The sequence below is a fragment of the Mobula hypostoma genome, chromosome 16 (assembly GCF_963921235.1).
Source record: "Mobula hypostoma chromosome 16, sMobHyp1.1, whole genome shotgun sequence".
Lineage (NCBI taxonomy): Eukaryota > Metazoa > Chordata > Chondrichthyes > Myliobatiformes > Myliobatidae > Mobula > Mobula hypostoma.
The window spans coordinates 13,889,793-13,917,109 of NC_086112.1; the positions used below are offsets into that span (position 1 = coordinate 13,889,793).

Below are 27,317 nucleotides of genomic sequence, written 5' to 3' on the forward strand. Positions count from 1 at the left end.
TTAGTAAGGCTCAAACTCATTATCAAGAAAGCCTCTCCTCATGAGTAACAAATGATCAAGGAAAATTACACTGTTTATTCAAAAGAATTCAACAACCGCTGTCCATTTGGGTCCATTGCGTTCATTGATTCCAAATGTTTTCCACTGAAACGACTTCAATTTAGAAACATAGAAAATAGGTGCAGGAGTAGGCCATTCGGCCCTTCGAGCCTGCAGCGCCATTTATTATGATCATGGCTGATCATCCAACTCAGAACCCAGCCTCCCCTCCATACCCCCTGACCCCTGTAGCCACAAGGGCCATATCTAACTCCCTCTTAAACATAGCCAATGAACTGGCCTCAACAGTTTGCTGTGGCAGAGAATTCCACAGATTCACCACCCTCTGTGTGAAGAAGTTTTTCCTAATCTCGGTCCTAAAAGGCTTCCCCTCTATCCTCAAACTGTGACCCCTCGTTCTGGACCTCCCCAACATCGGGAACAATCTTCCCGCATCTAGCCTGTCCAATCCCTTTAGGATCTTATACGTTTCAATCAGATCCCCCCTCAATCTTCTAAATTCCAACGAGTACAAGCCCAGTTCATCCAGCCTTTCTTCATATGAAAGACCTGCCATCCCAGGAATCAATCTGGTGAACCTTCTTTGTACTCCCTCTATGGCAAAGATGTCTTTCCTCAGATTAGGGGACCAAAACTGCACACAATACTCCAGGTGTGGTCTCACCAAGGCCTTGAACAACTGCAGTAGTACCTCCCTGCTCCTGTACTCGAATCCTCTCGCTATAAATGCCAGCATACCATTCGCCTTTTTCACCGCCTGCTGTACCTGCATGCCCACTTTCAATGACTGGTGTATAATGACACCCAGGTCCCGTTGCACCTCCCCTTTTCCTAATCGGCCACCATTCAGATAATAATCTGTTTTCCTATTTTTGCCACCAAAGTGGATAACTTCACATTTATCCACATTAAATTGCATCTGCCATGAGTTTGCCCACTCACCCAACCTATCCAAGTCACCCTGCATCCTCTTAGCATCCTCCTCACTGCTAACACTGCCACCCAGCTTCGTGTCATCCGCAAACTTGGAGATGCTGCATTTAATTCCCTCATCCAAGTCATTAATATATATTGTAAACAACTGGGGTCCCAGCACTGAGCCTTGCGGTACCCCACTAGTCACCGCCTGCCATTCTGAAAAGGTCCCGTTTATTCCCACTCTTTGCTTCCTGTCTGCTAACCAATTCTCCACCCACACCAATACCTTACCCCCAATACCATGTGCTTTAAGTTTGCACACTAATCTCCTGTGTGGGACCTTGTCAAAAGCCTTTTGAAAATCCAAATATACCACATCCACTGGTTCTCCCCTATCCACTCTACTAGTTACATCCTCAAAAAATTCTATGAGATTCGTCAGACATGATTTTCCTTTCACAAATCCATGCTGACTTTGTCCGATCATTTCACCGCTTTCCAAATGTGCTGTTATCACATCCTTGATAACTGACTCCAGCAGTTTCCCCACCACCGACGTTAGGCTAACCGGCCTATAATTCCCCGGTTTTTCTCTCCCTCCTTTTTTAAAAAGTGGGGTTACATTAGCCACCCTCCAATCCTCAGGAACTAGTCCAGAATCTAACGAGTTTTGAAAAATTATCACTAATGCATCCACTATTTCTTGGGCTACTTCCTTAAGCACTCTGGGATGCAGACCATCTGGCCCTGGGGATTTATCTGCCTTCAATCCCTTCAATTTTCCTAACACCACTTCCCTACTAACATGTATTTCACTCAGTTCCTCCATCTCACTGGACCCTCTGTCCCTTACTATTTCTGGAAGATTATTTATGTCCTCCTTAGTGAAGACAGAACCAAAGTAATTATTCAATTGGTCTGCCATGTCCTTGCTCCCCATAATCAATTCACCTGTTTCTGTCTGCAGGGGACCTACATTTGTCTTTATCAGTCTTTTCCTTTTTACATATCTATAAAAGCTTTTACAGTCCGTTTTTATGTTCTCTGCCAGTTTTCTCTCATAATCTTTTTTCCCCTTCCTAATTAAGCCCTTTGTCCTCCTCTGCTGAACTCTGAATTTCTCCCAGTCCTCAGGTGAGCCACTTTCTCTGGCTAATTTGTATGCTACTTCTTTGGAATTGATACTATCCCTAATTTCTCTTGTCAGCCACGGGTGCACTATCTTCCTTGATTTATTCTTTTGCCAAACTGGGATGAACAATTGTTGTAGTTCATCCATGCAACCTTTAAATGCTAGCCATTGCATATCCACCGTCAATCCTTTAAGTGTCATTTGCCAGTCTATCTTAGCTAATTCACGTCTCATACCTTCAAAGTTACCCCTCTTTAAGTTCAGAACCTTTGTTTCTGAATTAACTATGTCACTCTCCATCTTAATGAAGAATTCCACCATATTATGGTCACTCTTACCCAAGGGGCCTCTCACGACAAGATCGCTAATTAACCCTTCCTCATTGCTCAAAACCCAGTCCAGAATAGCCTGCTCTCTAGTCGGTTCCTCGACATGTTGGTTCAAAAAACCATCCCGCATACATTCCAAGAAATCCTCTTCCTCAGCACCTTTACCAATTTGGTTCACCCAGTCTACATGTAGATTGAAGTCACCCATTATAACTGCTGTTCCTTTATTGCACACATTTCTAATTTCCTGTTTAATACCATCTCCGACCTCACTACTACTGTTAGGTGGCCTGTACACAACTCCCACCAGCGTCTTCTGCCCCTTAGTGTTACGCAGCTCTACCCATATCGATTCCACATCTTCCCGGCTTATGTCCTTCCTTTCTATTGCGTTAATCTCTTTTTTAACCAGCAACGCCACCCCACCTCCCCTTCCTTCATGTCTATCCCTCCTGAATATTGAATATCCCTGAACATTGAGCTCCCATCCCTGGTCACCCTGGAGCCATGTCTCTGTGATCCCAACTATATCATAATCATTAATAACAATCTGCACTTTCAATTCATCCACCTTATTACGAATGCTCCTTGCATTGACACATAAAGCCTTCAGGCGCTCTTTTACAACTCTCTTAGCCCTTTTTAATGCTTGCCCTGGATTTGTCGGCCTGCCACTTTTACTTTTCTCCTTTGTACTTTTTGCTTCTACGCTCACTTTACACCCCTCTTTAGAATAGAGATGGGGAGGAATTTCTTTAGCCAGAGGGTGGTGAATCTGTGGAATTCAGTGGCACAGATGGCTGCGGAGGCCAAGTCATTGGGTATATTTAAAGTGGAGGTTGATAAGTTCTCAAATGGTAAGGGTGTCTAAGTTTATGGGAAGAAGGTAGGAGAATGGGGTTGAGAGGGATGATAAGTCAGCCATAATGAAATAGCAGAACAGACTTGATGGACCCAATGGCCTAATTCTGCTGGGACACTGTGCCAGCAACTCAATTCTATTTTCTTGGAGTTGGTCACTTTTGAAACAGCATTATAAATTCAGTAGAGCAAGCAATAATCACAAAGTGGCTCGTAATTTTCTTTGAGCAGGCTGCTTGGTGAGTTCAGGACTGGCTGCGGGGGTGTACAAAGTTAAACAGTCCACCCATTTCACTGGAAAAACTTGAGAAATAGCAGCACAGAATAAATGTATCGCAGACATCAGCTTCTGCCTTCTGGAATCAGAAAAATACACAGTGCGAGCGAGGTTCGTGCAGGAAAATGAGGACACAAAGAAAATACATTTTAATTTATTTGGCTTGGCTTACAAAATATTGCATTAATTATGAACTTCTGCATAATGTTTCAATTTCACACTGATATTACATATATTCTATTTTAGGTGGACACTGTGTTTCTCCCCTGTAACTGCATAAGAGTGCTTCATTGACAAAATACAGAATTAATTAAGCAAACTTTCCATTTAAAAATAGTCTCCATATTGCTTTAGCACACTGTGTGATCATCAATACTGGAAGCACGATGCCATATATACATATATTAAAAAAAATCCGTATTAGTCTGTTCAATTCAACATAACATTCAGAAAAAAAAGCTTCGCAGGGAGATTCTAGTTTGCAATCTTAAAACAAAGGTGCAGAATTCAGTGCCGAACAGTGTTCCCTGCTTCGAAGGTTAAAGTCTTTTCCAGCTTGTCAGTAATTACAATACCCTTCTGAAGCGGATGGAGTGTTAAAATGTCAAAGTTGTACTATAGAGGATGAGGGCCAAGTGATACAGCTGCTGAGATTACTGACGGACATCTTAAAGTTCTTCTACACGCTGCCCATAATGGACAATCAGGTGAACAAATTAAAGCAAAAAATGACAGTGTGATTTAAAAATGAGCTATGAGTAAAACTGGTTCCTCCCGATGGAAGAACAGAAACCAGTTAAACATTCTTCACTGTTTTGATATCAAGGATTTACATGAAGAATATAAATAACTTCAACGCGGGTAGAAAACGTCTGAAATATCACATCCACCTTTACAAACAATGTTAGGAAACTGTCCCATCGGCTGTTTATAGAACCTCAAGCTTCCCTCACATGGAAATACAAGAGGGGAAGAACATACCTTATCAGTTTATTGATTCAAAAATGAATAAAAATTAATCTTATTTATTCACCGTCAGCCAGTCCATTAGTTCCTTCCTTTCATTTATGTTCCAGAGTTCAAAGAAGAATTTCAATTTCTCCCTACAAGAAACAATGATGACACATTGTACATGCGGTATTGAAAATTGGCTGCAATTTCTTCAACAGGGAGCAAGAATTAAGATTTCATTTACATTTATATAACTTTCTCGGAAGTCATATTTCAAATCCCACGATGATGCAGGAACAAAATCCCAAATATCTTTGTCCGTAAACAAGAAAAACAACTTGAATTCACATAAATTTGAGTCAACAATCCAGCACATTTCAAAGCAGCATCTGACACATTACTGTACCTTTATGTAAGGCCGAATGCTCATTCCGTCCAGGCAAGAAATAAGACATAGGAGCAGAAATAGGCCATTCAGCCCATCGAGTCTACTCTGTCATGCGATTCTGGTTGATTAATTATCCCTCTCAACCCTAATCTTCTGCCCTCTTCCCAAAACCTTTGATACCCTGACTAATCAAAAACCTATCAACCTCCGCTTTAAATACATACAATGATTTAGTTCAAGATGTAAGATTTAATGTCATTTCCAGTACATAAGCGCAAAGGAGAATGAAGTAATCGTTACTCTGGATTCGATGTAGCACAGGAAAAAACACAAAAGATAAAGAACACAATAAATATAAATACATAAGATTGCTTATACACATAGATTGTACTTCCATTAAGTGATGCTAGGCTGTATGTAAAGTGGCTGACAGGAAATAATAAAATAGTGGTGGAATTAGTGGTTGGTGTAGATCAGCCTTACTGCTTGGGGTAAGTAATTATTTTTAGACCATAAGACACAGGAGCACAATTAGGCCATTCAGCCCATTGAGTCTGTTCCGCCACCGATCATGGCTGATCCATTCCCTCTCAACCCCAGTCTCCTACCTTCTCTCTATAACCTGTCACGCCCCGAGTTATCAAGAATCTAAGTCAGGTTTGAGTCGGGTGGCCCTGGCATGGCTGCTACATAGCCTCCTCCCTGAGGGAATAGGACAAACCGTTCATGAACAAAGTTGGAGGGATCCTTCATGATGTTATTGGCCTTTATCCAGCATATTTATCAAGGATTGGCATTAAGTACAATCAAGGATACACCCACCCATCCAGCATCCTCTACAACTTCCTACCATCCAGTCGGAGACTCTGATGCATAAAGACAAGTACAATCAAGATGGGAAACAGCGTCTTCCCCCAGGCCATTAGGCTTCTGAACTCCCTGCCACATTGCATTCGAGTGTCACAGGATAATTTGAACTGTACTCTACAATATTTTATTTACGCAGTTTACTTTATTTATGAGCATTTCATTTGAGGATCTAATCCTTACTTTCCTAAGTTATTGTGTTTTATAAGTGCATTATGTATACTACTATGCTTGACACCCTGGCCTGAAGACACGTTGTCTCAGCTGGTCAGCTGGTGGTATGAATGTAATAGTTAAATGACAATAAGCTTGACTTGACTTTCTGCATATGTGTCCGTGATGGCAGATAGACCGGTGTCAATGATGCGTTGGGCATTTTTGACTACCTGTTGAGGAGACATCCTGCCTGCCACAGTGTATCTTCCATACCAAGCAGTGATGTAGCTTGTTAGGGCAATATCTGCTGCACGTCTGTAGAATGACGTGAGTATGGATGTGCAAAGTCCGACTCTCTTCAGTCTCCTCAGAAAGTGGAGACATTGGTGAGCTTTCTTGACTATGTAGGATGTGTTTTGGAACCAGGAGAGGTCGTGTGTGATCTGCACTCCCAAGAGTTTGAAATTGTCCGCAGTTTCCACTGCTATGCCACCAATGTAAAAGGGGGGGGGGTGTGAGTGGCATGGGTTCTCCTGAAGTCAATAATCATCTCCTTGTCTTCTTAACATTAAGCCCTTGAGCTCTTCCACCTCCTCTCTGTAGGCCACTTCATCGTTGTGGGTGATGTGTTGTGTCATCAGCGAACTTGACAATGAGATTACTCGGGAGTTTGGCCGTGCAGTCCTATGTGAGAAAGTGTTCAGAATTGGCTCAGCACACAGCCCTGGGGGGACGGGGGGGCGGTGGTGGAGGACGATGGGGAGGGAGAGGCATTTATGCATCCAGACTATCTGAAGTCTGTTGGTTAGGAAGTCCAATACCCAGCTGCACAATGGTCTATTTAGACTGAAGAGAAGGATTTGTTTGCCAATGTCTGAGGGACAATAGTGTTGAAAGCTGAACTGAAATCCAGAAACAGTATCATTTTGGATCTCCCCCTCCCCCTCCCACTTTCAAATCTCTTACTAGCTCTTTCTTCAGTTAGTCCTGACGAAGGGTCTCGGCCTGAAACGTCGATTGTACCTCTTCCTAGAGATGCCGCCTGGCCTGCTGCGTTCACCAGCAACTTTGATGTGTGTTGTTTAAGTTCCCCTTAAACTTTTCACCTTTCACCCTTAACCTATGACCTCTAGTTGTAGTCCCACCCAACCTCAGTGGAAAAAGCCTGCTTGCATTTACCCTATCTATACCCCTCATAGTTTTACATACCTCAATCAAATCTCCTCACAATTTTCTAGCGATATGGCTTCCTCCCATATTCCAAAGACCTACAGGTTAGGGTTAGTGAGCTGTGTGCATGTAGCACGTTGGCACCTGAAGTGTCAGCAGGCTGCCCAGCACAGTCCTCAAGGATTTGAACACTGCATTTCACTGTATGTATGAATGTTCATGTGCCCAATGGTGCTAATCTTTAAAAAATAACTTCAAGTTACTTGTTTAAAAAATGCTTTTGACAAGTGTCTTAATGTTAGTCATATTGTGGCAGAGAAAGGGACTGGACAGTCTGCCATTATGAAGGAACAAGTATGAAGCATCTACAATAATGAACTCTTGCAAATTTCAAGTCCGTTATGTTTCTGAAGAGGAGCAGGAACAGAGTCTGGGAAACTTATGAAAAGCTCTAAAAGGTCTCTAGGGTAGAAACAAACTGATTACTGGCATAGTAGTTTCCACCCTGAAAATCAGTTTCCCAGTGCCTGAAGATAATTAGTTACTTACATTAGTTACTCTGGAGAGCTCCTCAGCTCATAGCACATAGCAGTGTATTGTAGAAATGAGTACACATGGAATGAGTAAACCTTTGGAAAACTGTGATGTCGAGAGCAAAGTACCAGGTCGCACCCCCTCTGATTGTACATGCTACCATAGCTTACAAGGATCTTACACTTTTAAGTATTCAATGCCCATGTTTCCATGGGCATTGCAGTGTTAAAGAGTAGATAAAGATGAGCTTTATTTGTCACGTGTACTCGAAACATACAGTGAAATGCATCATTTCCATCAACAACCAACATAGTCCAAGGAGCAGCCCACAAGACACAGGGAAAATGTATAAACTCCTTAAGAAATTGAACCTGGGTTGCTGACACTATGCAGGGTCACACTATCCATGAAAGCTTTCAATTTTTCTAAAGTTTCAACATCCTTCCTATAACAAGGTGACCAGAACTGAACACAATACTGCAAACGTGGTCTAAACTTAGTTTTATAGAGCTCACACTTCTTCAGCTCAATCACCTGACCAATAAAAGCCAAAACATCATATGTCTTCATAACAACTCTATCAGCTTGCCTGGCAACTGCGAGGGATCTATAGACGTGGACCCCAAGATCCCTCTGTCCCTCCACAATGCCAAGAATTCTGCCTTTAACCCTGTGCACTGCCTTCAAAATGAAGCACTTCACACTTCTCTGGACCGAACTCCACCACATACCTGCCAAAAGAACATCTGCAGGCATCCTGATCTCTGCGAGGGACTGGCAGCTGTTGGTGGACCTCGAAGGGCAGCTGAAGTTCCCCAACCATATCGCAGCCACCACCCTGCGACCAGACATTGTCCTAGTGTCTGAGTCTACTAAGGAAGTGGTGCTGCTGGAGCTGGCAGTCCCATGGGAAGATAGCTTGGAAGAGGCCTTTGAAAGGAAGCTCTCCAAGTACGCAGGACTGGTCAGCAACTGTCAGCAGGCTGGATGGAGAGCAAGGTGTCTCCCAGTGGAGGTTGGTTGTAGGGGATTTGCAGCCCGTTCCTTAGTTAGAGCCTTCAGCATTTTGGGCATTGAGGGACAGAGGAAGAGGAGAGCCACCCGCAGTACCACCGATGTGGCAGAGAGGGCCTCAAGATGGCTGTGGCTCAAAAGAGGGGAGCCATGGAGTCATAACTAGCTAGCCATCTGGACACAAGCTGGGGTCTGATCAGCCCCGGCTGGGTCACCTGGAGGAGGTTGTATAATGTTGAAAGACCCGAAACATCACTGAAGATATGTCCAGAAGCATCAGTAGATGTATGTACACAGCATCTGCCACTTATCAGCCCAAGCTCTGCATCCTGTCAATGTCTCACTGCACCCGACTACAATCCTGCAGATAATCTACACCACCACCAACCTTCATGCCATCTGCAAGCTTACTAACCCACCCTTCCACTTCCTTATCCAAGTCATTTATACAAAAAAATCACCAAGAGCAGCTTTCCAGACCAGATCCCTGCAGAACATCACTGGCCACTGACCACTAGACAGAATACATTGTCTATCCTGCTTTCACCTTCTTCATCCACAGCACTGCTGCTTCAAGAGCTCCAGGTCCTACGGCCAACAGGAATCAAAGATACCGTACTGGACTCTCTGTGGACTTGTGGAATTTCCGGAAAGCAGCAGCACCTGCCCAGTATGCCTCTATCACAAGACGCAGGTTTCTATCCATTGTGAACTACACTAAATAGAGCCCATTTTTTTTTTAGTTAAAGAGTGTGTGCTGCCTGCCAGTTAGGCACCGACAGTGAGTTTTGACATGTCAAAACCATGTGTCTGGATGAAGGCGATTGCAGCCAGAGAGGAATAAACATTCAGATTTGTAGAATATCTGAGATGACAGAATAAGTTTACAGCATACTGTCTGGCCATAGAACCAGCATCGTGGACGGACGGACCATCAACAGGACCGAAAGTTGGACTTCTCCCCACAGCTTCTCCACAAGGTTAAGTTTTATGACCTAGTGCAAACTGAATGCTTCTTTTTGTTGATTGACAATGAAATTAAAATGCATGGAATGAAGTTAATATTTAAAACTCAAAGTTCAAAGTAAGTTTATGATCAAAGTACATATGTCACCATATACAGCTCTGAGATTCATTTTCTTGTGGGCATTCACAGTAAGTGAAAGAAAGACAATAGAATCAATGAAAGACCATACCCAACAGGACGGACAAATACCAATGTGAAAACAGCAACAAACTGTAGAAATGCAAAAAAAGAAGAAATAATAATAAGTAGAAAGAATAAATATTGAAAACATGAGATGAAGGGTCCTCGAAAGTGCCTCTTGGTTGTTGGAACAGTTCAGTGATGGGGCGAGTGAAGTTGAGCAAAGTTATCCCCTTGGGTCCAAGAGCCCAATAGATGAGGAGTAACAACTGCTCCTGAACCTGGTAGTGTGGGTCCTGAGGCTCCTAAACCACCTTCCTGATGGCAGCAGTGAGAAGAGAGCATGACTTGGGTTGTGGGGGGGGGTCAGTGATGAAGGACGCTGCTTTCTAGTGACAACGCTCCGTGTAGGTGTGCTCATTGGTGGGGAGGCTTTGACCCGTGATGGACTGGGCCCCATCCACTACTGGAGGTAATTCAGAAAACGTGTAGGAAAGAAGAGTTGCTGCCATGTGGAGGCTTGCCTGCAGGCAAAATTCTCCCGACAGCGAGCACATTGAGTGTTTAGTGCCTGGTTATTGGAAATAATTCAGAAAATGTGTATCCACTACTTTCTGTGGGCTTTCCTATACAAGAGCATTGGTATTTCCATATCAGGTAAGAGGCGACCAATCCCTGCGGTACATCACTAGTCACATGCCTCCAGTCAGAGACTGTAACAAAAACCAATTTCCCCCTGGGATCAATAAAGCATGACTATGACTATGACTATCCATCTACAACCACCCCTTGGCTTCTTTTGCAAAGCGAATATCTAATCCAATTTACTACCTCACCTTGAACACCAAGCTGCTGAACCTTCTTGACCAACCTCGCATGCAGGACCTCGTCAGCCTTGTCCACTGCCTTGCAAAAAATCCATTCAAGACCTCTCCCATCTCTTTCGGCTCTACATCTGATCTTCTAGAGGACCAATTTTGTCCCTTGCTATCCTTTTGCTCTTAATATATTCCAAGAAGCTGTTAGGATTCTCCTCCACCTCGTCTGCTAGAGCAACCTCATGTCTTCTACCCATAAAGCATGATCAGATGAGTTCTCCAGTCTATCCTGACTGAGCACTGCTGTGACATTCTCCCGAACTAGTAATTCCATCCCCCCCCCACTTAATTCCTCCTGCTCTATCATATCTAAAAGAGCGGAACCCCAGAATATTGAGCTGCCTCTCCTACAACCAAGTCTCACCAGTGGCTACAATGTCATAATTCATGCTGATCTCACTGCTTTTCCTACAATACTTTGGTCACCAAATTACAGGAAGGATATTAATAAGGCTGAAAGAGTGCAGAGAAGGTTTACAAGGATGTTGCCGGGACTTGAGAAACTCAGTTACAGAGAAAGGTTGAATAGGTTAGGACTTCATTCCCTGGAGCGTAGAAGAATGAGGGGAGATTTGATAGATGTAGATAAAATTATGATGGGTATAGATAGAGTGAATGCAAGCAGGCTTTTTCCACTGAGGCAAGGGGAGAAAATAACCAGAGGACATGGGTTAAGGGTGAGGGGGGAAAAGTTTAAAGGGAACATGGGGGGGGCTTCTTCACACAGAGAGTGGTGGGAGTGTGGAATGAACTGCCAGACGAGGTGGTAAATGCGGGTTCTTTTTTAACATTTAAGAATAAATTGGACAGATACATGGATGGGAGGTGTATGGAGGGATATGGTCCATGGGCAGGTCAGTGGGACTAGGCAGAAAATGGTTCGGTACAGCCAAGAAGGGCCAAGAGGCCTGTTTCTGTGCTGTAGTTTTTCTATGGTTTTTATGGTTTCTAATACTCCTTTCTTTGAAATACACACAGCTCAGAATATTAGTCCCAAGATGCTCAACCTTTCGATTCCTGACTTTGTACGTAGGCTTAACAACATATTTCTCCACAACCTCTCCTTATCTATTCTGGTGCTCTGGCACCCATCCCCCTGCCACGTCATGCAGCATTAGCAAACCTTCCTACTGGGATATTAGTCCCCCTCCAGTTCAGGTGTAAATCATCTCTTCTGGACAGGTTCACCTTCCCTGGAAGAGAGCCCAGTGATTCCAAAAATCTGAGGCCCTCCCTCCTGCACGAACACAGTGAAATGGCTTATTTGTGTTGATGACCAAAACAGCCCAAGGATGTGCCAGGGGCAGCTCACAACTTACTACCCCTGACCACACGTCTTTGAAGTGTGGAAGGAAACTGGATTAAGTTACAGGGAGAAGTTACTAACTCCTGACAGACAACAGCGGGAATCAAACCCCAGCTGGTGATCACCGGTACTGTAAAGTGATTGTGCTAACCACCACACTACGGTGCTACTTCCCACGTCCCAACAATGTTCAGGCTAGAGTTAGTGAGTTCCGGACATGGTGTGCTGGTGTCAGAAGCACAGGGACACTTGCAGGCTGCCCCCAGCACATCCTCAGACTGTGTTTGTTGTTGACACCAACAACGCCTTTCATTGTATGTTTTGATGTCCATGTGATAAATAAAGCTAATCTTTATCATTTATCTTGAACCCACACCCCTGTACCCCATTTTCTCTCAGATACCCACTACTATACCCATACGTAGAAAGCATTCTTCTAGGGTGCATCACAACCTGGTATGGAAGTTGTCCTTTCCAAGACCGAAAGAAGCTGCAGAAGATCGTGAACACGGCGCAGCACATCACACAAACGAATCTTCCGTCCTTGGATTCACTTTACACCGCACACTGTCAGAGCAGTGCTGCCAGGATAATCAAGGACACGACCCACCCAGCCAACACACTTTTCGTCCCTCTTCCCTCCAGGAGAAGGCTCAGGAGCCTGAAGACTCGTATGGCCAGATTTGGGAACAGCTTCTTTCCAACTGTGATAAGACTGCTGAGCGGATCCTGACCTGGATCTGGGCCGTACCCTCCAAATATCCGGACCTGCCTCTCGGTTTTTTTGCACTACCTCACTTTCCATTTTTCTATTTTCTATTAATGATTTATAATTTTAAAGTTTTAATATTTACTAATTTTTACAATTTTTAATATTTAATATTTGTAGTCCAGGGAGCGGGAAGCGCAGAATCAAACATCGCTGTGATGATTGTACGTTCTAGTATCAATTGTTTGGCGACAATAAAGTATAAAGTATAAAAAAAAGTATACTGTACAAAGTAGTAGAGGAGAACCCATGGTCGCTGGGACAACGTGCAGCTCCACGGAGACAGCAGTAGGACTTACAAATGAACTTCACAATTCAAAGTAAATTTATTATCAAAGTACATCCATGTCACCATACACAACCCTGAGATTCAGTGTTCACTAGATTAGCCTTATTTGTCACAGGTACATTGAAATATTCAGTTAAATGCCAGTGAGGGTGTGCTGGGGGACAGCTCGCCCTTCCAGCTCCAACACAGCATGCCTACGACTCACTAGCTCTGACCCAAACGTCTTTGGGATGTGGGAGAAGACCCACAAGGTCGCGGGGAGAAAGTACAAGCTCTGTGCAGACAGCACTGCGCTAACTGCTATGATACCGTACCGCCGTGGTGAGAGCGGCTTAGAGCCGCTGTATCTCTTTCACCACCTCCACGGGCATCACTAAATATATTGTTTCTGTTGAATTTCAAATATGAGATTTTAAACAATATGATCCCTCTCTTCTGAGCTGCAAAAAGGTGGAAGTAAAAGTCAAAGGCAAGCTTCTTATCACTTAGGTAAATCAATGAGAGGCATAGTTCGAGTGGACAACCGGAGACTTTTCCAGGGCAGAAGTAGCTAATGCGTGACGGCAGTATTTTAAGGTGACTGGAGGAACGTATAGAAAGGGAGGATGTCTGAGGTAAATTCTTCACACAGAGAGTGGTGGGTGCATGGAACATCCTGCCAGGGGTGGTGATACATTAGGGGCATTTCCAAAACTCTTAGATAAGCACATGGCTGATTTAAAAAAAAATAGTGGAGGGCTATGAAGGGGACGAGAGTTAGAATGATCCTGGATTAGGTTAAGGGATTGATGAATTAAGGGCTGAAGGGCATACACTGTGCTGTTCTATGTCGTATGTTAAAAGCAAGTGATCACTGACCTTGTCATCATGTGTCTGTTACAAAATCTTGTTAGTACAGGAAATAATCGTAGAAGAGTACAATATGCAAGTTCTTTCTCAGCAAGGTTCAGGTAGTGATTGCTTCTCATTGACTCACCGTAAGAGTCCAAAACTTCCAGCAGACCAGTGCTCCTGTTACATGCTCAAGGAGATCTGTTTTTTTTCCTGTGAGAATGATGTAATGGTCTTTTGGAGGTCACCTGATATGATTTTCCCACCAATGTGAGGTCACGTGATGACATGTGCCCCGTGACTATATAAAGGTCGACCCAGGTGACGCAGGGGTTTTTTTTAGTTTGTAGATTTCCAGGTAGAACGTGCTGTATCTCCGTTTCTGTTGCGTGCTTGTTTTTGGTGATGCAGTTTCATTTTTAAAACGGAGTGTGCGTTCTGTTGCAGAATACCATATTATTTGGACTGGAAATTTTTGCTAGATGTGTTGATTTACTCAATTCCAACATTAGAAGGGAGAGTGAAGAATTTATCTAAGTACAGGACTCGAAGGATCGAGAGCAGTCGGCATCGTTTGGCAGTTTAATAAAGGATCGACCTTATTGAGTCTTCGTTAGAGTAGTAGCTACCTGCATCGAGATAACTCTTGCCAAAAAGAGCAAGGAGTTCATGCAAAAAGGTGCTCTCTCTCTCTCTCTAAAGGAATTTAAGGTCAATTGATTTAAACTGTTTATTTTTGGCATCGTGAATCCTGTGGACAGAACCAGCAGGAAACTTGCGTCTGTGAAGAAATCCTTCTCCAGAGAAGTCTCTCCCAATTGAACATGTAAATCTGTTATCGCTTTAAGAACTGCTTTCGCATTTAATGCTTTAAGAACCAGAGCCAAGTGGTGAGTTGGTGAATGGCTGCATATCTGTTAATTTCCGGTTAAAGTTTTCGTTTGTGTTTTTTTTTCCTTATCATTTACCTGTGTTTAATAAATGTTTGGTTGTTTTTATATAACCTGTCTCAATTGATATTCATTGTTGCTGTTTACATAACACTCCTAAATAAACATGTGCTGTAGAAGACAACCTGATCCCTTCTTTCAAGGCTAGAAAACTTAGACTTAAAAACCTTGGGTGCCACAATGGCAAGTGTAACGCTTCACAGCGTCAATTGGATTTCAATTCCCGCCACTGTCTGTTCGGAGTTTGCACCTTTTCCTCTGTGGGTTTCCTCCGGGTGCTCTGGTTTCCTCCTACATTCCAAAGATGCACGGGTTAGGGTTAGTAAATTGTGGGCCTGCTAACTTGGCGCCGGAAGAGTGGTGATATTTGTGGGCTGCCCCCAGCGTGTCACCAGACTGTTGACACAAACGAAGCATTTCACTGGACGTTTGTGGCAAATAAAACTAATGTTTATCCTTAAGAAACCAGGACCAGAATGTGTTTGCTAATAGTAGCTCAGAATCAGCTGCTGTTCCTGTTTAATCTGTAATATTTCACACAGATTCAATATGAAAGTTGATCCACGAACAAAGGTGCTAAATAATTCATGAGCAGTTGGCGTGCAGGCTCTTTCAAGAGTAAAACCATTTCTATCTGTAAGACCTACTAATTTGTATTGAGCTTACATAAGTTTTATTTTGCTGTACAGCAGTATAATTCTAGTTTTACTTTTCATTTATCATACAATTCCTTCCCATGCAAACTTCTGACTCTAGAGGTGATAATCAGGTCAATGTTTTCTGCTCCCAGTGTGAACCGATCTCAGCAAGGGCGTATTCAATTTCTGAAGCGACTGCTTATTAAGATGTCTAGTGGTTGTTCATTAGAATTGGTGGTACTAGAGAGACTGCAGTAATGGCTTACGTGATGCAGAGAGAATGTGTATCTTAGTAACAATTGAGTTTGAGGAGCTTCAGTGCTACAGATTCTTTTGCCCTCATTTGGATGATACAGTTGTGGATTTTTTTTTTGTTGAAATGGAGACCACTGAACAGCCGAAAAAAAATATTTAATGATAATCTTTCTTCCTCAAGTTCAGGTTTGATTGTTATTCAACCATACCTATGTACACAGGTGAATGAAGCAGCATACCTATAGGACCAAGATTGCAAAACAGTCACACACAGCGCATTATTTCCTGCATTGAGAATAGACCGTTAGCTAAACATTTTGAGAACATGATGTGTAATACCTTTAATGAAACAGAATAAAACAGCAATTGAATAAGAGTTTATATTAAAAACTTTTTTGCTGTTCTATGGTCTCCATTTCTGCAAAAAACCTCAACTGTATCATCCAAATGGTTCCTTCAGGCTGTTAATCCTGGGGGTGTTAAAGGGGATAAGCTCCCACGACCTATTAAATGCTTCCAATGCTGTGCACCGGTTTAAGATGACGCTATCAAAGATGTGCGGCAGCTTACTGGTAAATCATAAGGCAAGAGATTTGACTGAAAACATTACTGATAACACCTTTTCTGAAGCAGACAGTGAGGAGGCAGGTGGAGGTGGGGCTGGTTTGGGGTATGAGACGTGCTTGGGCATTGTGAGGCACAACATGTTGCAGACGGAGCCTGTATCACCGCTGAACGATTGCAAAAGAGTTTTGATGCCCGTCCACCTAACCCGGGTGCGAGGTTGGCTAAGTGCCGAGCCAATTTGGTGAGATCGAGAACGACTTTGGGCTTGGCAGCCCAAGCATATCGGGGTGTCGGGATACAGGTCCTAGAACATGGTACAATCTGGCGCTCGGACAATTTAAACACCGACGCAGATAGACTGGAAGCCCAAGTGTTGGGAACAGAGACAAGGAACACAGAAATTCGGGTTTCTTGTTCTGTGGCTGCCTATAAGACGACAAATTTCGAGGTGTATAATTTAACATTCTTTGATAATAAATGTATTTTGAACTTTGACAACCAAGTCCAGCCCCTGGCCTTCACCTGTGGCTTAACTACCAAGCCCAGCAGCAAAGTTTCTACTGATAGGAGAAGGGGCAATAATGGGTTACTGGCACCTTAAAACCAGCTGCTTCAGGCAGATGGGGCTCGTCAGCTGTGGTTAGCCGCTCATCTAGCAGAAGGAAAACTCTGATCACAAACCTCCACTACCTTGTGGCTATACCCACTCAAGGGGAAGGCTTTGCGAGTAAACCCCGAGGGAAAAATCCAGAGATGGAGTCCTTAAGGCAGTCCTACATTGAATTAAATGCTGACTAGCAACTCCTGCGAGGCTGGTGCCAAACTGTATCGGTCTCTGGCATTCCTTTGGGTTAATCAGATGGTTGGGGAGGGGGAGATTGTTACCATGGGCAATACCTTGCTCTCCATATCGTACAGCCCAGATTTGCGCTACATCCACAGTTGACTCTGACCGACGGAGGCCCACACCACACCATACCAGACCATCATCCAAATGAGGCCAAGAGATCTGCAGCACTAAAACTTCTCAAACTAAGATACATATTCTCGCCGCATAACATAAACCATTACTGCATCTTCTCTAGTGCCACCAATTCTAATGAACAACAATTAGGCAGTCACCTCCTCCCTCAACTCCATTCAGAGCCCCAAACAGCCCATCCAGGTAAAGCAACACTTCACCTGCGAATCCGCTGCGGTCGTCTATTGTATCGGTGTTCCCAATGCAGCCTCCTCTACACTGGTGAGACCCGGTATAAACTGGCAAATTGTTGCGTCAAGCACCTCCACTCCATCTGCCAAAAGTGGAATTTCCCCGTGGCTAACCATTTTAATTCCTATTCCCATTCCCAATCTGACACGTCATTCCATGGCCTCTTCTGCAGCAATGAGGCCACCCGCAGTGTGGAGAAGCAACACCTCATATTCCATCTTGGATAAGGGTTCCCAAACTGATGCCATGAATATAGAAACCATAGAAACTATAGAAACTACAGCACAGAAACAGGCCTTTTGGCCCTTCTTGGCTGTGCCGAACCATTTTCTGCCTAGTCCCACTGACCTGCACACGGACCATATCCCTCCATACACCTCCCATCCATGTATCTGTCCAATTTATTCTTAAATGTTAAAAAAGAACCCGCATTTACCACCTCGTCTGGCAACTCATTCCATACTCCCACCACTCTCTGTGTGAAGAAGCCCCCTCTAATGTTCCCTTTAAACTTTTCCCCCCTCACCCTTAACCCATGTCCTCTGGTTTTTTTCTCCCCTTGCCTCAGTGGAAAAAGCCTGCTTGCATTCACTCTATCTATGCCCATCATAATTTTATATACCTCTTCAAATCTCCCCTCATTCTTCTACGCTCCAGGGAATAAAGTCCTAACCTATTCAACCTTTCTCTGTAACTGAGTTTCTCAAGTCCCGGCAACATCCTTGTAAACCTTCTCTGCACTCTTTCAACCTTATTTATATCCTTCCTATAATTTGGTGACCAAAACTGAACACAATACTCCAGATTCGGCCTCACCAATGCCTTATACAACCTCATCATAACATTCCAGCTCTTATACTCAATACTTTGATTGATAATATGAATTTCTCCTTCCAGTAATTTCCCCCCTCTCCTTTCCCTCTGCTTCTATTCCCCACTCTGGCCTCTTAAATCTTCTCCTCACCTGCCTGTCCCCTCCTTCTTCCCTTTCTCCCATGGTCCACTCTCCTCTCCCATTGGGTTCCTTCCTCTCCAGTCCTTTACCATTCCCACCCACCTGGCTTCACCTATCACCCCCCTCCCCCAAACATTTTATTCTGGCAACTTCCCCCTTCCTTTCTAGTCCTGAAGAAGGGTCTCAGCCAGAAACGTTGACTGTTTATTCATTTCCATAGATGCTACCTGACATGCTGAGTTCCTCCAGCATTTTGTGTGCATTGCTTACGATTTCCAGCATCTGCAGAATCTCATGTTAGGAACTGAACAGTCTAACTGTTATAAATAACTGAAATATGTTTACACCTATTGAACACTACAACCATTACAAACCAATAGCAGATTATTTATTCAAACTCAGTGTGTTTAAAGGTCAAGCTTAAAGTAACTGTATTATATAAGTGCATATACGTCACTATACTGTACTGTGCAGTACAGTAGGCACATGTCTATAGCTAGGGTGCCTAAGACTTTTGCACAGTACTGTATTTGCCAATTTGGAGCGGAGAGTAAGTTTGTAAATCTGACAGGAGCAAAGTATGTTGGGAATGGCAAGAGTGGATCACAGCTGGAGGGGTGTGGGAGAGGTGGCAGGGAAAGGGTGTCAGTGGTGAGGGTGGCGGGGGTACAGACACACCCAGCCCTGAGACACCAGGCAAGGTCAATTGATTCCAAACAATCGGTTTATTGATCATTATAGAATGCCTGTCTGGTGCTTCCCGCTCCCTCCCCTCACCCTCCCCCCTTTTCCAACCATGATTCCTCTCTCCCTGCCCCCTTCCAGGTTGTGGAATCAGTTCAGAGTTGAGGTGGGTAAAAGCGTGTTAACTATAGTGCAGTCCCGCTGATGGAAACACTTTCATGCCTAATACCAGTGTTCATTCTGACAGAAAAGCAGAAGCAGGTAATATAATTTAAACATTACATTTTGATTACTGTTTACAGTACTGTTATTTGATTACAGAAGAGCACTGAAATCTCAGCTACTATTTAAATGGGAAAAGGGGAGTGGGAGAGGAAGGAGGGGAGGGGGAGGGGGAGGGGGGGAGGGGGAGAGGGGGGGGAGAGGGGGGGAGAGAGGGGGGAGAGAGGGGGGAGAGAGGGGGGAGAGAGGGGGAGAGAGGGGGAGAGAGGGGGGAGAGAGGGGGGAGAGAGGGAGAGAGGGGGGAGGGGGGGGGAGAGAGAAGAAAAATGTAAATTATCAAAGCGTTTCACTGTGCTGAGGAAGTTGATGACAGACTTTAAACTGTTCCCCTTCCAGGTAAGGAGGCTGCACATTGTTCAGTCCATGAGAAAATTGGTAAGCTACCATGCTAAAGCTGAAGTTTCATGAAACTCTCAGAGCAGGCTGCTGTTTTCACAAGGCTAAAAATGTCGCAGCACAGAGCATTAACAACGTGGTGCTGTTTCAGAATTCATGGAGCTCTAATCCTGCACAATGTTCATATCGTTCTACTTCCTGCACACTAGACTGACACAGGAATGTGCAGGAAATAGAGGAAAACAGATGATGAGTTTCATTTGTCACATGTACATTGAAACATACAGTGAAATGCATCATTGGCGTCAATGACCAACACAGTCCGAGGTTTCTGCTGAAACCCAATGAGCCCACATACTTCTAGTGCAAACATTGCATGTCAGCAACTCACTAACCCTAACCCGCATGTCTTTGAGGACAGCCCAATGCGCCCACACACTTCCGGCGCAAACATTGCATGTCCACATCTCACTAACCCTAACCCGCTTGCCTTTGGGCTGTGGGAGGACACCAGAGCAACTGGAAGAAGCCCACCCAGTCACAAGGAGAACGTGCAAACTTCTTCCAGACTGCTACGCTGTCGTGCTGCCGAAACAACGGGAGGCATCAAAATAATGCTTAAGGGAAGCAAAGTCAATTCCAACACAATGCCACGTCGAACTCAAAGTCAGTTGACACTATATTCCCACATTCAGCTCTTTTCATTGTGTAAGGTTTAGACATTGTGTAGGCAGAGGCGATTAGTTCAGTTGGGTAATAGATTACCAATTTCATTCGTTAGCACTAACATTGTGGACCAGAGGACTTGTCGCTGTGCTGTGTTCTGTGCTCTATATTAATAGGGACCAGGTCGAGGTATACAACACTATGAGGATAGATGGTAGGAATCATCTTCCCAGTCCAAAGGTGTATATGACTTTGGCTCCTGACCACCATGGTTGACTCAGAAGTGATCTACAAACGACTCCCTTCAGTTGTCACAGAAACGGACATTCAGAGTTGGCCTTGCCTACACCGACCAATGAGAAGCAAGGCGGCTCACATTCTGACATGTCAGTCCACAGCTTCCACTAAAGCTGTGACATGGCCACGCTCAGGCTGGAGGAGCAATACCTTGTATTCCGTCTGGGTAGCCTCCAACCTGGTGGTACGAACATCAATTTCACAAACTTCCAGTAATGTCCCCCCCACCACCCTTCACTATCCCCATTTCCATTTCCCTTCTCTCATCTCATCTCCTTACCTGCCCCTTCACCTCCCTCTGGGGCCCCTTCCGCCTTCCCTTTCTTCCATGACCTTCTACCCTCTCCTATCAGATCCCCCTTCTCCAGCCCTTTATCTCTTTCACCAATCAACTTCTCAGCTCCTTACTTCACCCCCCCTCCCAGTTTCACTTATCACCTACCACCTTGTACTTCTTCCTGTCCTCCCCCCACCTTCTCATCTTTTTGTCCAGTCCTGATGGAGGGTCTCAGCCCGAAATGGCGACTGTTTACTCTTTTCCATAGATGCTGTCTGGCCTGCTGAGTTCCTCCAGCATTTTGTGTGTATTGCTCTTAACTACAAGATATTTTATATAAAAGAGATAGCAATGCTTGATGAATCCAAATTAAAACACAAATGGAAATAGATACATCAGAACGGAGATGAGGAGGAATTTCTTTGGCCAGAGGGAAGTGGTGAATCTGTGGAATTCATTGCCACAGACAAATGTGGAGGCCAATTCATTGAGTATACTTAAAAGTGGAGGTTGATAGGTTCTTGATTAATCAGGGCATCAAAGTTTATGGGGAGAAGGTCCGTGAATGGGGTTGAGAGGGTTGATAAATCAGTCATGATGGATGGGCTAACAGCTTAATTCTGTTCCTATGTTTTATGGTAAAAGAAATCTTTAAGTAAACAGGACAAGGTAACATTACGTAGAAAAAAAAACATTACATTGATTTCTCTTTAAGTATGCTGGTGGAAGTCAGAAATGGGCCAACTGGTCCCTTGCTGTGAAATTATATAATTTGATCACCTTGTTTGTGGATGTGAACTTCTCACTATTCAGGACATTTACAAAAACAGGTGTGTAAAAAGGGCCTGAAGGATCATTGGGGACCCAAGTCACCCCAACCACAATCTATTCCAGCTGCTACCATCCGCCAAGCGGTACCGCAGCATAAAAGCCAGGACCAACAGGCTCCGGGACAGCTTCTTCCACCAGGCCATCAGACTGCTTAACTCATGCTGACACAATTGTATTTCTATGCTATATTGACTATCCTGTTGTACATAATATTTATTATAAATCACTATAATTGCAAATTTGAACGGAGACGTAACGTAAAGATTTTTACTCCTCGTACATGAAGGATGTAAGTAATAAAGTCAATTCAATTCAGTTCAATTGTACTCCATCCCTCTTCACTGCCCCCCCCACCCCACATCCTTCCTTTCTTGTCCTGATGAAGGGCCATGGTCTGAAAGATCGACTATTTATTCCTCTCCTTAGATGTTGAGATCCTCCAGCATTTTGTGTGTGTTATTCTGGATTTCCAGTATCTGCAGAATCACTTATGTTTATAATTTTATGTTGGTTTTCACTTTCAGCCATCTGTCCCATTTAAGGTGAAATGTGCAAACCAATGAAAGTAAAGTACAGCTGTATTGCTGTGTGGTGCTGATTGAATAGCAGATTGTTCACGAAAACCACACATTTCACTGCATGTTTGGAATTACACGTGATAAACACGAACATTGAGATTACAAATGAAATTATGTAAAACTGAAAAAACATTGTTAATTTATTAGTGATAATATTACTTTATGTGTTGTGTGTGTGAGTTGTAAGAACTGTGTTGTTCATCTTGGTCCAGGGGAACGTTGTTTCTTTTGACAGTATGCATGTATACAGTTGAATAACAATGAACTTGAACTTGAAAATAGTGTGGGAATCACCAAAGCAACTCATAAATTACCATCAATTTCAAGATTAAATAAACAGTTTTGTTTGTCAAATGCATAGTGAAAATGGACCGTAGGGACGGGGTCAAAACTCCAAATCAGTGTAAGAGTTTTAAAAGTTTAAGGATTAAAATAATTTGCACAGACAACTTTGTGGAGTTCTGGGAGCTACCTTTATCTTCCCACAATTGTGATTTATTTATTCATTTAATTGAGATTCGGTCCTTCCGGCTTGTTGAGCCGCACCACCCAGCAACCCCTGATTTAACCCTTGCCTAATCATGGGACAACATACAATGACCAATCAACCTACTAAGCTGCCCGTCTTTGGACTGTGGGGGGAAACCGAAGCACCCGGGGGAAACCCACACAGTCACGGGGAGAACGTACAAGACTCCCTACGGGTAGCGGCCGGAATCGTGTCCCCGGTCACTGGTACCGTAAAGCGTTGTGTTAATAGCTATGCACCATGCCGCCCAATGTCAAGGTCATTGTACTTCTCTGTATTCATCAAACTTGCCAGCTCTTTGGGTCAGTATTAAGGGTTAAAATAACCTTACGGAGTACTGTGCGCTACCATTTTCTTTCCACAATGTCAAGTTCATCGTACCTCTTCGTATTCATCAAGCTTTCCAGCTCTTTGGATTTCCGAGTGGCTTTCTTTAACACTTCCTCAGGAACGTTGGCTAGTCTGGCAACGTTCAGGCCGTAGCTGCGAGCAGCAGCCCCCTCAGTCAGCTGATAGAGGAATGTGATTGATTCGACTTGCAGCTCCTCCACACGTCCTAAAGGATTAAAAGGGCACGTGTCAATTAATCCTCCCCTTGGCCAACAGCTCAAGCAGATGGCTGACATTAGAGTGAAATTAGACTTAGAGGAGAAAAATACTCCATGTATATGTGTACAATAAAAAGAAATAAAACCCTTTCCTCGACCACCATTCCTTATCAGAAGGTTTTTGACTAAACACTACAAGTTTACTTATATGCAAAGTGAACCCAGCCAGACTCCAACATCTTAGTGATCCATTTTGTCAGATTTTTTCCCACAGGATTTGTTTCTTCACATTTATTTTTATACTATACTTTAGTTAACCAACATTTTGCAATTCCATTTATCTTAATTATGCAACTGCTACAAGGGGAACTGTAATGATATTAGAAACTTCCAAAGCTAACCGCACGTGCAAGGTGTCATTAATTGACCTTTTCAGACTGATGGGATGGTACATACACAGCATGGTGCATTCAATGTTTTTGTCTACACTATTCATGTCAGAGGAACATTGAAAGAGATCACAATCTAAAATCATAGAAATCCAAGATTATGTCTTGTTCTCATTGCTACCATCAGGAGGGAGGTACAGAAGCCTGAAGGCACAAACTCATCAATTCAGGAACAGCTTCTTCCCCTCTGCCATCCAATTTCTGAATGGACATTGAACCCACGAACACTACCTCACTATTTTTTTTATTTCTATTTTTGCACTACTCGTTTAATATATATACACATTTACTGTAATTCATGTTTTCATTATGCATTGCATTTACTGCGGCTGCAAAGACAACAAATTTCATGACATATGCAGTGAAATTAAACCTGATTCTGGTTCACACTGCTTTCATATATAAACACAAGCAAATAATGAACTATTCAGTCCAATGACCTTTCTTTGCTCTTTTACTTTAACCCTTTGATTGCAGTATTTTGTTTCTAACATTTTTACCTTTCCCTTTCTGCAGCTAATTCCAAACATTTAATCCTTTTAAATAATTTAAATTCGTCCCGATTGATTAGGTTCCACGTTTTAAGGTTTAAAGTAAAACTGGAAATCTGCAATAAAAACAAATGCAACAAACACTCACTGGGTCGGGCAGCAGCTGTGGAGAGACAAACAGTTCCATCATCTAAGGCTCAAAACCATTTATAGTGTCATAGAACACTACAGCACAGAAACAGGCCTTTCAGCCCATCTAGTCTGTGCCAAACTATTATTATTCTGCCTAGTCCCATCAACCTGCACCTGGGCCATAGCACTCAATACTCCCTCCCCTCCATGTACCTATCTAAATTTCTCTTACATGCTGAAATGGAACTCGCACCCATCATTTCCACTGGCAGCTTGTTCCACACACTCACAACTTGAGTTAAAAATTTCCCCCTCATGTTCCTCCTAAACATGCCACCTTTGACTCTTAACCCATAACCTATAGCTCCAGACCTTTAACCCATGACCTCTAGCTCTAACCTCAGTGGAAAAGGGCTGCTTACACTTACCCTATCATCTATACCCCACGTAACTTTGTACACCTCTTATTAAATCTCCCCTCATTTTCCTAAGGAATAAAGTCCTAACCTATTCAACCTTTCCCTATAAACCAAGTCCTCAAGTCCTGGCAACAGCCTTGTAAATTCTCTCTCCACTCCTTCAATCTCATTGATAACTTTCCTGTGACCAGAACTGCAAACAATATTCAAAATTAGCCCTCACTAGCATCTTATACAATTTCAACATAACATCCCAACTCCAGTGCTTAATACTTTGATTTATGAAGGCAATGTGCCAAAAGCTTTTTTTCAATGATCCTATCTACCTGTGACGGCACTTTCAATGAATTATGGACTTATATTCCTAGATTCTTCTGTTCTACTACACTCCTCAGTGCCCTACCTGTCATCGTGCAAGTCCTACCCTGGTTTGTCCTCCCAAAGTGCAAAACCTCACACATGTCTGCATTAAATTCCACCTGCCATGTTTCAGCTCATTTCGCCAGCTGGTCCAGATCCCACTGCAAGCTCTGATAGCCTTCCTCACTGTCCACTACACCCCTAATCTTGGTGTCATCTGTAAATTTGCTGATCCAGTTTACTACACTATCATCCAGATCATTGCTATAGATGACAAACAACAATAGGCCTAGCACTGATCTCTGTAGTACACACTAGTCACAGGCCTCTAGTCAAAGAGCCAACCATCTGACTATCACTCTCTGGCTTCTCCCATGAAGCCAATGTCTAATCTAACTTACTACCTCATCTTAAATGCCACGCGACTGAACCTAGTTGACCAACCTCCAATGCAGGACCTTGCCCAAAGTTAATGCCTTGCCTTCATCAGCTTTCCTGGTAATTTCCTCAATAAACTCTACATTTTAGACATGACCTACCATGCACAAAGCCATATTGACTATCCTTAACCAGTCCCCGTTTATCCAATACTTAAATATCGGGTTCCTTAAAATACATTCCAATAATTCATCCACTACTGATGTTGGGTTCACTGTCCTATAATTTCTTGGCTTATTCTTAGAGCCTTTCTTAAACAGCGAACCACATTAGCAATCCTCCAATCCTCCTATACCTGTCATTAATGACAAATTAAATATCCCTGATAGGGCACTGCAATTTCTGCACTTGCCTCGCACAGGGTCTGAGATGACACCTGGTCAAGCCCTGGGGATTTATCCACCATACTTTGCCTCAAGACAGCAAACACCTCCTCTTCTGTAATCTGTATAGGGTCCATGACCTCACTGTGTGTCTGTCTCCCAAGTAAATACAATAACAATTGTCAGAACAATATTAAAGTTATTTTTTCATCATTTTTGAGGTTACTCTGAAATATCCATTTTACATGTAGTTTTATATACTTTGCACCAGATATTCATTCATAACTAACAAAGCATTGTTCAAGTTCAAAGTAAATTTATTATCAAACTACATATACGTCACAATATGCAGTTCCGAAATTCATTTTCTTGCGGGCATTCACAGTAAAACAAGAAACATAATAGTGTCAATGAAAGATCACACCCAACACGATGGGCAAACAACCAATGTGCAAAAGACAATAAACTACAAAAAGAAAAATAAGAAACAAGAAAAAAACAATAAATAGTGAGAACATGAGATGGAGAGTAATTCACTCAAAATGATGTCAGCAGGTCAGGTAGCATCTTCGGAAAAGGATAAACAATCGATGTTTTAGGCCGAGACCCTTCTTCAGGACTGAGAAGGAAGGGAGAAGTAATAGGCAGGTGAGGTCAGAGATGGCATTCTGACCTTTTACTTATTCTCATCTGCTTATTACTTCCCCGTGGGTCCCGTCTTCCCTCCAATCAGATCCTCCTTCTCCAATCCTTGACCTTTCCCACCCATCTGGCTTCACCTGTAGACTTCAAGCCAGCGTCTTCCTCCCCCCACCCCCCACCTTTTCATTCCGGCATCTTCCCCCTTCCTTCTCAGTCCTGATGTTGCCATTTACTTTTACATTCCTATTTTTTGCACCTAACCCCAGCAGACTGGAGCCCTGTAAGTATGTATCCAACTGCCTCTCCTCCTCCTGACTGGGAAAAACATCAGTCCTCAGGCAAGAAGATTTGAAAGGCGGTGATCAGAATTTCTGCTACCTCCATTTTTCTCCACCAATACAGGATACCTCTTCCCTGAAGTACTTCTTTCATTGCACTTTTTCTGTAGCTGCTACACTTTATTCTGAAATATATTATTGTTTTCCCTTGTTCTACCTCAATGCATTGTTGTTGTAGGTTAATCTGTACAGACAGTATGCAAGTCTGTAACAAGAGTACAACAATTTACCTCATTGAAATA

At 43.3% G+C, this 27,317-nt stretch overlaps 1 protein-coding gene across 1 annotated transcript in view; it reads right to left on the minus strand.

Moving 5' to 3' along the window:
• Positions 1–3,625: 3,625 nt before the first annotated feature.
• The window catches only part of msh3 (mutS homolog 3 (E. coli)), a 266,392-nt gene continuing 242,700 nt past the window's right edge, over positions 3,626–27,317 (minus strand). Inside the window, exons 23-24 of the mRNA XM_063068557.1 lie at positions 23,317–23,491; positions 3,626–4,680 (exon numbers count right to left, since the gene is read on the minus strand). Coding sequence (XP_062924627.1) covers positions 4,599–4,680; positions 23,317–23,491 — 257 coding nt within the window. The 3' untranslated portion in view covers positions 3,626–4,598. The remainder of the gene's footprint in view (positions 4,681–23,316; positions 23,492–27,317) is intronic.